The 12,291-nt window shown below is 47.7% G+C and overlaps 1 protein-coding gene across 1 annotated transcript; it reads right to left on the bottom strand.

Annotated features, from left to right (window-relative positions):
* Positions 1 to 2,290: 2,290 nt before the first annotated feature.
* Positions 2,291 to 11,897, bottom strand: MMD2 (monocyte to macrophage differentiation associated 2). The gene is made up of 7 exons (XM_029284787.1): positions 11,851 to 11,897; positions 6,306 to 6,387; positions 5,565 to 5,725; positions 5,288 to 5,362; positions 4,201 to 4,302; positions 3,037 to 3,106; positions 2,291 to 2,494 (listed from the first exon to the last, which is right to left on the bottom strand). The coding sequence occupies exons 1-7, from the start codon at positions 11,895 to 11,897 to the stop codon at positions 2,291 to 2,293; spliced, it is 741 nt and encodes a 246-aa protein (XP_029140620.1).
* Positions 11,898 to 12,291: the final 394 nt, after the last annotated feature.

Below are 12,291 nucleotides of genomic sequence, written 5' to 3'. Positions count from 1 at the left end.
TTTTTTTTATAATTTAAATCTTATTCCACAAGAAACCACCTTCCCTAATATGGTTTTTATTACAACCGGCATTAAATAATACTGTGTTAAATATAAAATACTTATGTTTAAATAAGAGACAAGTGGTTTGAAATACAGGACTTCTTCTTCAAAAAATTCAGAAGGTTTAACTGGTCAACATTCTTTTAAAGTTACAAAGTCATGAAAAGTTAGTACAAAAAGCTAGGGCGATCAGTATAACCCATTCATTCCCCTGATTATAGAGTACAAAACGGTCACCGGACAGAAAAATAAAATCCGAATTAGCTACAAACAGAGATTTCAAGGAATCCAAATTGATTTGGTTGAAGAGTCCAGAAAGGAATTCACAGCAAGGCAGAACACTTGACTGGTGTCCTTGAAGCTGGGAAGCTAAGCAGGGTCAGGCCTGGTTAACGCTTGGATGGGCTTCCAGTGGAGAATTCCAGTGCTGTAGGACAGAGTGGAAACTGAAAACCTGATGTGGACAAGACCCCTTTACCTTTTTCGTGAATGGGAATGATCTAAATCAGGATGTCCGACCTTAGCAACTTTAAGACTTGTGGACTTCAACTTCCAGAATTCCCCAGCCAGCCAAAGAATTCTGGGAATTGAAGTCCACGAGTCTTAAAGTTGTCAAGGTTGGACACCTTCTGCTATAAAAGGAGGGACCCAGTTTTTCAACTCACTCTTATTCTCCTTGGGAAGAAGACTTAAATTGTAACTCCCTGTGTTTTAGGTATGAGTACTAACTCTTAGGAAGCCGAAATTATATCAAGCGGGCTCTCAAGAAGGACCAACGACCTTTGAGAACTCTTAAGCTTGTGGCAATATCAAAGGTCTACTCTATCCATGAAGCATCATGAGGTAGTTGGAATCCTAAGGTGGGCCATGCCTTGGATGTTGCAGAATATTGGGAGGTTTGGTTGATTGGTTTCGCCTTCTTCCCCGGAAGTAAACATCATCAAAAATCCAGAACCTACTCAATGCTTACACTGTTAGTTGGGATTGGTGTGGAAGTTTTACACAAAGGGAAATGGGGAAAGGAGGACATGAAGTAACATGGTCTCATCTACCATCTTATCTGGAGGAATGTGGTCCCTTCCACTACCCTGAAGGAATATGGTCCCTTCCACCATCTCATCCTGAAGGAACATGTTCTGGTCTACCTTCTCACTGTACCTCTTCAGAATGACATGGTCAGAGGGCTTCAAAATTGGCTGGATGCCACTGGTTTAAAGTTATCTGGCTATCTTACATTAGTACCTCCCATTTAATCCTCAAGAGATAAGTTATTGGAAAGAAGGTGGCTTAAAAACACCTCTGAGAGGCACGCAGGACGAGGAATCCAACGAGTGGAAAATGGAATTGGTTTGAATGTTTAAACATGGCTGAAATTTCAGCATCACTGTATCTGCTTAGGGTCACGAATAGGAAGCGACGGTAATGATGGTTTGCCATAACTGTGAGATAGTCTACTAACTTAACAGCTGCAGGGACTCACTTAACAAGAAAGGTTGTAACCTGAGCCCAAACTCACTTAACAAATGTTTTGCTTAGCATTAGAAGTTTTGGGCTCAATTGTGGCCATTAAGTTGAGGAATACTTGTACCATGAGATTTGGAAATTGCTGAAGGACACCACCATGGTGTTCCTGCAGACGTCCAGGAGATCCAGAGAGTGTCAGCCTCAAAAGGATCTCTGACTGTACTATTTGTGACCTCACAGAAGTTAAGCCAACAGGAGACAGCATAACTGGGACAATTCCACCTCTACAATCTGCTTGGAATGGCTTAGAGAGGATCAACTAACAGCGTCATAAGAGGTAGAGTGGCAGTCCAGACAATGAGTTCTTTTTGCGGTAGAAGAGACAACGGAAACACAACAATTGAACGGATGGGACTCTTAAAAGTCTCTCCATCCAACCTCTTGAGTCGTTCCTTGCTTCTCGGTTGACTTCTTGGGCTCTTGAGTTGTAGCAGATGTTTCCAGTGGTTGCTTCCTAACTTTCCTTTCACTAAAGACCCATCCACTGTTCCTTTCGGGTCCGAACATTTCTCCAAGAACAATACGTGCCGTCACGGTTCTTTTGTAGTCAAAGAAAAGTTGCACCTTCCAAGTTCTGGACCTCGGCAAGGTTGGGGAAGGAGTCCAGTCTAAAAGCTGCCATCTCACCTTGGAAGTCCTGAAGAACATGGAGGAGAAGGACCAACCTTCCAGAAGATACAAAGAAGGAAGGATGGATCTCCTCCTCTTGGAATCCTTAAGGCCACTACCTGGAGATGTGAGACGGGAGACCATCCGGCCGATAAAGGTATCTCCAAATGGCATAGTAATGGGTGCCAGCTCCAAACGCCACAAAGAGGTGCCAGATGGCGTGGGCGAAGGGGATGCGTCCATCACTCTTGAAGAAGACGGTACCCAAGCAGTAAAAAATGCCACCAGCCACCAGCTCCACCAGGCCTTCCGTGTTGGGCTGCAAGAACCAGGATAAGCAGAGGAAGCAGTCAGTGGACTTGGTAGAAGAAGACCCAGAACCCATGAAAGTCTAGTCGGCTTACGACCACAATGGAAACCAAATCCCCATCGCTAAGCAAGGCAGTTGTTAAGCGAGTTGCGTCCCATTTTATGATCTCTTTTGCCCTGGTTGTTAAGTGAAGCCACTGCCAGTTGTTCAGTGAAACCAGGTGGTCGTTTAACAAATCTGGCTTCCTCCATTGCGGCATATTTGCTCGTTGGAAGCCAGCTGGGAAGTTCAGAAAGGGGGAATCGCAGGATGCCGCAACAGTCATAAGTCCATGTCAGTTGCCAAGCCCCCGAATTTTGATCACATGACCCTGAGGATGCTGCAAGTGTGGCAGTCGGTCATAAGTCACTTTTTCAGTGCTGTTGTATCTTTAAACAGTCACTAAACAAATGGTTGTAAGTCAAGGGGTAACTGTATTCCCGATTTGTTCAGGAGGAGGAGACACTTGGATGGACCTTGTCACATTTCTGCATTTCCACTGAGTCACTTACCATGGAGAGAATGACCAGGGCAGGGAAAAACCCCATCACCAGGTAACAAAACAGCTCCACCAGCTTGTACCTGGGGATCAAGAAAGCCAACCTGAGTTTGGGAAACCTTGATATGGTTTGCAACTCAAGATAAGCCACAATCGACTTCCCCCCTTGCTGAATGAATAGCAATAGCACTGAGACTTATATGCTGCTTCACAATGCTTCACAGCCCTCTTTAAACGGTTTACAGAGTCAGCCTATATTGCCCCCCAACAATCTGGCTCCTCATTTTACCACCTCGGAAGGATGGAAGGCTGAGTCGACCTTGAGCTGTTTCAGGATCGAACTCCTGGCAGTGAGCAGAGTCAGCCTTCAATGCTGCATGGATGGATGGATGGATGGGAGGGAGGGAGGGAGGAAGAGAGGGAGAAGATGGAAGGCTGAGTTGACCTTGAGCCAGTCAGGATTGAACTCTTGGCAGTGGGCAGAGTCAGCCTGCAAAACTGCACTCTAACCGCTGTGCAACCATGGCTCTCGATCCAGTTGTCTGGGCTCACCTCGCCCAGGAAGCCATAAAACCTAGTTTCTAAATCCACAGGGGTTGAGAGTACAGGTAGTCCTCAACTTATGACTGTAACTGAGCCTGGCAATTACAATTGTGAGTCGTGACAGTCATAAAGCAGGTCAACAGGTGACCAACCAATTTTACGACTGCAGGAGAGGGGCGGGTGTTAGAAGCTCAGACCCGGGTTGTAAGTAGCTTTTGGGGTGGTGTCGGTCATCACTTTGAATAGTCGCTGACCAAACAGTCATAAGTCGAGTACGACGTGTAACAAGATATGCACTGCTCCTCACATCAAGTGCCACGAACGGATGAAGCTGCGTAGGATGTGCAGCTATTTGAGAAAACTCTGTTCTTCTGTCCAAACAACTTGGGCTCATGAGTTATGGGGCGAGTTTGCCTTATTTTCACGCTCTTCCAACGACATTTCTAACTTTGTTCTATAAGCAAACCACGATAAAGGATTAAAAACTAATAAGCAAGCAAAAGAAAGCTGTGCCTGTGATATCTTTCTTTCCACCAGAGGGCGGTGTAGACCAACGAAAGCTATACTTCCCAGCCAAGCCCACGCGCGCGTGGATTTTGCCCTCCGAGGATCCCACTCTCGCTCGCCCACTCACCGTTCGTGGAAAAAGAAGACGTAGACCGTCCCCCCCGTGGCCATGATCCAGATGATCCAGCGCATGTGGGATGCCCAGGGACCCAGCTCCCGCAGGTTGAGCCTGGGGGCACAACGGGGACATTAGAAGTCACGGGGAGAAGCCACCCGCTGGCAACGCAGGCCGGACACCACCGAGATGACTTGAAAGATCGCAAGGAAGTTGGTCACATCCTTGGTGGCATTTGGGATTCAACAGCCACCTTCTCCCCCCTTCCCACCGCACCATACCCCCTGTTCAATCTAGATTTGATCCGGTACCCAAGTCTTCTCACCAGCCAGTGGCTTTAGAGTGTTCCTCCTACTGCTTGAAAGACTACAAAGACATAGCAAAAGTAGATCTCTCTCTCTCTCTCTCCCTCCCTTTCCCTCTCCTTCTTGCTCCCTCCCTCTCCCCCTTTCCCTCTACCTCTCTCACCTCTTCCCTCCTTCCCTCTCCCTCCCTCCCTCTCCCCCTCTCCGTCTTTTACCTCCTCCCTCCCTCTCTCTCCCCTTTCCTCTACCTGTCTCTCACCTCTTCCCTCCCTCCCTGTCTCCCTTTCTGTCCCCCTCCCTCTCCCTCCCTCTTTCTCTCCTTCCTTCCCACCCCCTCCCTCTCTTTCACCTCCTCCCTCCCTCTCTCTCCCCTTCTCTCTACCTGTCTCTCACTTCTTCCCTCCCTCCCTCTCCCTCCCTCTTCCCCTTTTCCTCTCCCTCTCCTTTTCCCTCCCTCCTCGCTCCCTTTCTCCCTCCCTTTCCCCCCCTCTCCCCTTCTCTCCTCTTTCCCTCTCCCTCCCCTCCTCCCCCGCCCTCTCTCTCTCTCACACACACACACACACTCAGACCTAGAGAACCATTTAGATCCGGGGGTCTCCAACCTCAGCCCCTTTCAGACTTGTGGACTTCATCTCCCAGAATTCCTCAGCCAGCCATGCTGGGTCCACAAGTCCAGGTCCACAAGACTTAAGGCCACCGAAGTTTGAGACCCCGGATTTAGATGATCGGTCATAGCAGTTTGACGGCGGCCCTGCTGAGCCGCCGAGAGCGACAGGCGGTTTGTGAGAACTTACCAAGGAGCGTAGGAAGCTGCGATGAAGAAATAAATCACCATCCTGTCGAACATGTGTAGGCAGTGCTCCACGGTCCTGCAAAAGAGGCAGAGGGAGAAGAGTGGGGTTTGTTGAGTTTCGTTTTCTTTGGGGGAGCAAGTGGCTCAGAAGGGACCTTTCCTAATTTCTCAGGGCGTAAAGGAGATTGGTCCAAACCGGATGGACCAGGGATCTGATGTCGCTTCCTCTGACAATCGAGCTTTCTTTGCTGCTGCCCGGCTGGCTGAAGGCTGATTACCTTAAGTGCCGTTTCTTCCAGGAGATGGTATGAAAGGTGGTGGAGACGATGAAGAGTCCTGACAAGCCGAAGCCGTAGATCCATGCAGAAATTGTCTCCCAGTGATTGTCCGAGAGGAGGTAGAGAACCGAACTTCCGAGGATGCTGGGAACAATCCAGAACTGGAAGAGAGAAAGTAGAAGAGAGAAGGAAAGTTCTGAAAGGAGGTTGGAGGAGATGGACATCATGGATTTGAGCACTGGAGATCTCACTGGGCATCACATGGACATTGGGCATCTCCCATGGACATTGGACATCTCCCATGGACATTGGGCATCTCCCATGGACATTGGACATCTCCCATGGACATTGGGCATCTCACTTGAACATTGGACATCTCCCATGGACATTGGGCATCTCACTTGGGCATTGAACATCTCCCATGGACATTGGGCATCTCCCATGGACATTGGACATCTCCCATGGACATTGGGCATCTCACTTGAACATTGGACATCTCCCATGGACATTGGGCATCTCACTTGGGCATTGAACATCTCACATGGACATTGGACATCTCACATGGACATTGGACATCTAACATGGACATTGGACATCTCCCATGGACATTGGACATCTAACATGAACATTGGGCATCTCACTTGGGCATTGAACATCTCTCTTGGGCTCTGAAGACCCCCAACTTCTAGTTCTTGCCCCATCCCACCAGAACGCTCCCTGGAGAAGATACATACAACTCACCGCATGGGTGGCACAGTTGGCTGCGTGTTCATACTCTGTGGGTTGGTACCTTCGGTTGGCTGGGACCCTGTGATTCATAAACCTTGAATGAGAGACAGAAGCAAGGAGAGTCCATCAACTACCTACCATCTGCAACGGAGGAGACTTACTTGCCAGATCCGTCGGAGCGATGCTTTAATCACGGGCCGTGCTTCAACACTTAATATAATAATTTTGATTGGCAGGGATGCCACAGCTATACAGAAATGCACAGAGAGAGAGGGGGGAGGAGAGAGAGAGAGAGAGAGAGAGAGACAGACAGACAGACAGACCCTCCCTATCCATGATCCTTAGCATTCAAGCCATGCGATGGGAAACTTCCTTTGAGCATTATAAGGCCAAAGTTTTTCGTTTGTTTTAACAGGCATGGGATATTTCTTTTTGTTTCTTTTTTTAAAGATGGATGAATTCATCTCTTGGAGGGTCTTGTAAATCCCACAGAGGCCTGGAAACTTTCCCAAGGAATTCTCCCTCCAGCTGAAGCAGAAAGGCAGAAAGAGTCGATGAATTTACGCCCCAGTGAAACTAAAAGTCCGTGTATTAAACCCGGCGGTCTCCGTCCCGGTTAACAAAGAGACGTTGGGCAGGTTTTGAGGCTGGATTGGCGCACTTCAGTTCTTCACCAGGGGCCAGCCTCTTGCAGACAAGGCAAGCATTATTCCTCGGGATGGGTTGCCAGGCAACCATCCAGCCCTCTCCTCAATGTCGGTGTCTTTTCTCCTCTTTGGGGTGGCGAGGTGGAAAGGGGGGGCTTTTCTGCATGTCCTGCACTCAGAGCTGCAGAGGGATGTCACACTTTCCAAAGAAACACACAGAGGAATCATTTCAGTTTAGTCGCTAAGGGGAAGGCAGGTGAGTCCAACGTTACCTTGGACAGAAACTGGAATAATGCTGCCTTGCATCCCAAAATAGCAAGTAAAGAACCAAGGGGATCCTCCTCCTCCTCCTCCTCCTCCTCCTCCTCCTCCTCCTTACAACCCCTCCCTCCTCCATCCCTCTCCTGCATCTCAAGTCTACCTCCTAGGACAAATGGTTTTGTTTACACATCATGCTAAGTTTGGTTGCTTTTAATTGTGGGGTCTGGACTAAGCTTGGCGAGCTAGATGCACACAATGCACTGGACTAGGAATCATGGTTTACGAGGGTCCTTGGTCCTCTCGGAGCTTGGTTGTTTCCTGCAGATGTTTCGTGACCCAACTAGGTGACATCATCAGCGCTAGAAGGGATTGGGGTTTGCACGGATGATGTCACCTAGTTGGGTCGTGAAACGTCTGCAAGAAAACAACCAAGCTCCGAGAACACCAAGGATCCCACAGTTCCTCTCTTTCGTCCTCCTCCTCCTCCTCCTCCTCCTTTCCACAAGGCTCTCTCCCTTCTAGCGCTGATGAGGTTACCTAGTTGGGTAGTGAAACGTCTGCAGGAAAACAACCAAGCTCCAAGAACCCCAAGGATCCCACAGTTCCTCTCTTTCCTCCTCCTCCTCCTCCTCCTCCTCCTCCTCCTCCTCCTCCTCCTCCTCCTCCTTTCCACAAGGCTCCCTCCCTTCTAGCGCTGATGAGGTTACCTAGTTGGGTAGTGAAAGGTCTGCAAGAAAACAACCAAGCTCCGAGAACACCAAGGAGTCCCATAATTCAATCTGAGCTACAAATGTTCCCTTCTATGGGTACCAAAGTTTACAAATCATGGTGGCCACGTCCATATGACGGGCTCAAGCGAGGCCANTTTGGGAGTTGAAGTCCACACATCGTAAAGTTGCCAAGGTTGAGAAACACTGAGCTGCTAGAACAAAGGATGATTTAAGTCTTGCAAGGTGGTGATAAAGGGGGGTTGGACTAGACTTTGAGAAACTCAGGTGCAAATCTACCTTGGTTGCCACCCCACAGTGGTTGTGGGCCTTGGATGGGGTAGGTAATAAGGACATCCAGAAGAAAGTCCAGTTGCCCTTCAGAAAAAGCACCTTTGGGACAACCATGACTATGGACTGCCTTGAGTGGTCCATTGAGCTGATTGAGAACCTCCACAGACATATAGTCATGGATGGTGACATCCAAGATTAACAGAAGGGTTACACTAGATCAAGGGGTCTTCAAACTTGGCCCTTTGATGACTTGTGGACTTCAACTCCCAGAATTCCTCAGCCAGGCACGCGTGCCTGGCTGAGGAATTCTGGGAGTTGAAGTCCAGAAGTCATCAAAGGACCAAGTTTGAAGACCCCTGCACTAGATGAAGTCTTGAGGCACTGAATTTTCAATCAATGTAGGAAGAAGACTTCCAACCAAAATTACTTCTGGAAGAATCCCAGCTCTACCAGCTGACAAGACTTGGCCAAAAAAAAACCCACCACCCACATGGAACCGTGTGCTGTATTTTGTTTGGGAACAACCAGATGCCTCGCTGTCAGAAGACATGAGTCCCATATGGAGCCCTAGGTCCTCGGAGATTATTTTTTTTTTTTTAATGCAGATTCAGTATTTGTGGAGATAGGTTTGCTCACCCAGCCTGAAGAAGCTGTCCATTGGATGCTGAAGAAGTCAGATAGGAGGTTTGCTCACCCAAGCTGTAGAAGATGTCCATTGGGTAATAGTAATAGTAATAAAGTTGGAAGGGACCTTGGAGGTCATCTAGTCCAACCCCTGCTCAGGCAGGAAACCCTATACCATTTCAGACAAATGGCTGTCCAGTCTCTTCGTAAAAACTTCCTGATTCTTTCTGGCTCATTTTTAAAAGCGAGGGGTTGGGTTCTCTTCCTTCCTAACTTCAAAGTGTTCTGATCACTGTGTGGAGGAAAACTTTAATTTCTACACCCCCCCCCGCCGCCGCCTCTCTCCCCTCCCCTGTACTTCAGATCCCCATGGAAACCCTTTCCAAATGATTTGCAGAGATTCGGCATCAAAACTGGGGAAAGAAGGCAAGGGAAAACCGTCCTGCAAGAAACTCAAACCACTTATTTAAAATAATTAGTCCGAAAGGAAAAAGAGAGAGAAAAAAGGAACGGTTTTAGAAAAATAAACTTCGCTCCCCACAAAGAGAATCAACCTAACAAGTTATCACTGTCTCTTAGAAGGCAACTAAACATTTCTTTATAATAATAATAATAATAATAACAACAACAACAACAACAATTAATAACAATTAATAATAATGATTAATAATAATAATAATAAAGTTGGAAGGGACCTTGGAGGTCATCTAGTCCATCCTTTGTTCCATCCTTTGCTCTGCTTTCTGTAAGCCCATCTCTAAATTGGAACATTTTGCCCGTGTCTCATCTTGAAAGTTTAGGATCTCTCTCTCCCCCCAAATGTCTCTTCTCTCCGTTTCTACCCCGATGCACAAAACTCCCTCAAAAAAAGTTTGCTTTGAAAGAAAGAAAAAAAAAAACCCCTGTGCCAGTTCACAGATGGGTGGGAAATCTTTTGTCTCGATAGACGGTTTCTATCAATGCAAAAAAGATCACATTGTCACAATGGCAGCTGGTTTCCACAGGCATGGAGAAAAGGAGTGATGGGATGAAAAAAATCTGATATTACACAGACACGCACGTGCACACAGACACACAAATACACACATACACCCCTCCAGACTCTTTCTGTTTGTGGCATCTAAGTTTACCATTCCTGAAGCCTGGTTGGTGATCTGATCCTTCCTGGAATTCTCNTTGTCACAATGGCAGCTGGTTTCCACAGGCATGGAGAAAAGGAGTGATGGGATGAAAAAAATCTGATATTACACAGACACGCACGTGCACACAGACACACAAATACACACATACACCCCTCCAGACTCTTTCTGTTTGTGGCATCTAAGTTTACCATTCCTGAAGCCTGGTTGGTGATCTGATCCTTCCTGGAATTCTCTTTCTGCTTTCAGGAAGCAAATGGGCAGATCAAAAGGGACGATCCAGCCCAGAGAAACAATAGCAGGCTGTTAATAGAAGCAACGGGGTGACCGGATCCGGCCTTCTCCAGATGCTTTCCCTTCAATTCCTGCATTGGGGGGGGCACAGGTGGGCCCCAAGCACCTCCCAGAAGCTCCAGTTTAACCTAATCAGGAGGATCATCAGAGCCATCTTCTCAGCTGCGTTCTAATCCTGCAGCCGCCATCCAACAGGTAAAGCAACAGTCCTTCCTACATTTAGTTCATAGTTTCACGATAGGATAGGATAGGATAGGATAGGATAATAGAATAGAATAGAATAGAATAGAATAGAATAGAATAGAATAGAATAGAATAGATAGGACAGGACAGGACAACAGAACAGAATAGACCAACAGAACAACAGGAAAGAATGGAATGAAATAGAAATAGAATTAATAGAATAAAATAGAATAGAAATAGAATAGAACAGAACAGATCAACAGAACAACAGGAAAGAATAGAATGGGATAAAATTAGGATAGGATAGGATAGGATAGGATAGGATAGGAGCCCTGAAGGCCCATCTATTCCGTGCGGCCGGCCTGGCGTAGATTATGTTTCAGTGGGGGGTTTTTTACGGGTGTGTTTTTAGAACAGGCCTGTTATTTAATTCGATTTTAAAACAAAGTATTTATTTATTATTGTGGTTTTTAGTATCGCCTGTTCACCGCCCTGAGTCCCGCAAGGGAGATAGGGCGGTATATAAATTTAATAAATAAATAAATAGGATAGGATAGGAATATTTTATTTGGCCAAGTGTGATTAGACACACAAGGACTTTCTCTCTGGCGTGGAAGCTCTCGATGTACATGCAAAACAACAGAGTGATGGTCACGAGAATGATACCAATAGGAGAAGGTAGTAGAAAAGATGAGAAGCATGATAGTCATGCAGCCATACTACATGGGTAAATTTTACTGCATGGGTCAAGTTGCCTCCTTTAGGGGTGCCTGAAGAAGCATTTGGTGTAACTGGAAAGTGGGGCCACAAAATATTTCATCCACCTTGGCTGATCTCCTGGAACCAGCCAAGCCAGATCACGCTCGGTTAGTTTGGGATGGGAGACCACCCAGAAATCTCGGGGCTCTAGGTTGGACTGGGAAGTGAAAGGACAAAGAATAATAGCTCAGAAGGACCTCCGTTCGCAAACCTGCTCCTTGTGCTTGCCAAGAAAAACGGCACGGATTCCCTAGCAACTGAAACCCTTGCACAGTTAAGTTTCCTTTGTGTGTTTTTTTTTAAAGAAAAAAAAGGCTCATTTCAGAGCCCTTTCTGCTTTTTCCTCATCTTCACCCTATCGGGATTGTTTTCCTTCTTTTGTCGGGGTCCGTGAAGGTCCCACATCCCATTTAGGCTTTATTCTGATGGGCCCATTTCCTTGATCCGGGGAAAAAAAAAAAAAGGAGATTGAAGCCCATTTGCATCCCACCCTTGATGTAAAAAAAAAAAAAAAAAAGCCCTAAATTGAGCAAAGAAATCCAGTAAACTCACAGATAAGGCAATGTAGAGAAATGAGAGATGGGCGGGGGGTCTAGCCTGTGCCTCTCCTCCTCCTTGCGCCCCCCCCCTCCCCAAGAACTTTCCTTACCTGGCAAAGCGCGTCTTCTGAAAATCCAGGAGTCTGGAAACAAACATGGTGAGATTTCCATCAGGTGGCCGCTTCGGAGGTGGCGGGAGGGGGGTCCCTCACAGCCTCCCCCGGCCTCCGGGAGGAAAGGGTCTCTCCACCCCACCCAGCGGGGTCTCCCCTGAGCCGCCCATCGCCCATCGCCGCCTCCCAGACGCGGAACGGACGAATGGATGGATGGATGGATGGACTTCGCGGGTCCGGCTGGGGAAGATCAGACGCCCGCGGCTGGGAGTGGGGGGGGGGCGTCTGGGTGGGAAGGGGTGTCAATTGTCCCGGTGGGCAGGGGGGGACATTCTCCCCCTATCCAGCCCAGCGAAGGAATAGGAAGGGAGGGCTAAGGAGGACGAGGAAGGAAGCCCCTCGGGTGCCCCCCCTTCTTAGTCCCAGTTGCATGAAAAG

Source organism: Protobothrops mucrosquamatus, unplaced genomic scaffold (genome assembly GCF_001527695.2).
Source record: "Protobothrops mucrosquamatus isolate PMUCROS unplaced genomic scaffold, P.Mucros_1.0 scaffold942, whole genome shotgun sequence".
Taxonomy (NCBI): domain Eukaryota; kingdom Metazoa; phylum Chordata; class Lepidosauria; order Squamata; family Viperidae; genus Protobothrops; species Protobothrops mucrosquamatus.
Note: the sequence above shows the minus strand (reverse complement) of the source record. Positions and strands in the feature narration are given on the sequence as shown.

Coding starts and splice junctions, on each gene's coding strand:
- MMD2 (XM_029284787.1), bottom strand. CDS start 11,897: ATGTTTGTTTCCAGACTCCTGGATTTTCAGAAGACGCGCTTTGCCAG. Junction 5,726..6,305: donor CCAACTGTGCCACCCATGCG/GTGAGTTGTATG, acceptor TCTCTCTTCCAG/TTCTGGATTGTTCCCAGCAT. Junction 3,107..4,200: donor GTCTTCTTTTTCCACGAACG/GTGAGTGGGCGA, acceptor CTTGATCCCCAG/GTACAAGCTGGTGGAGCTGT.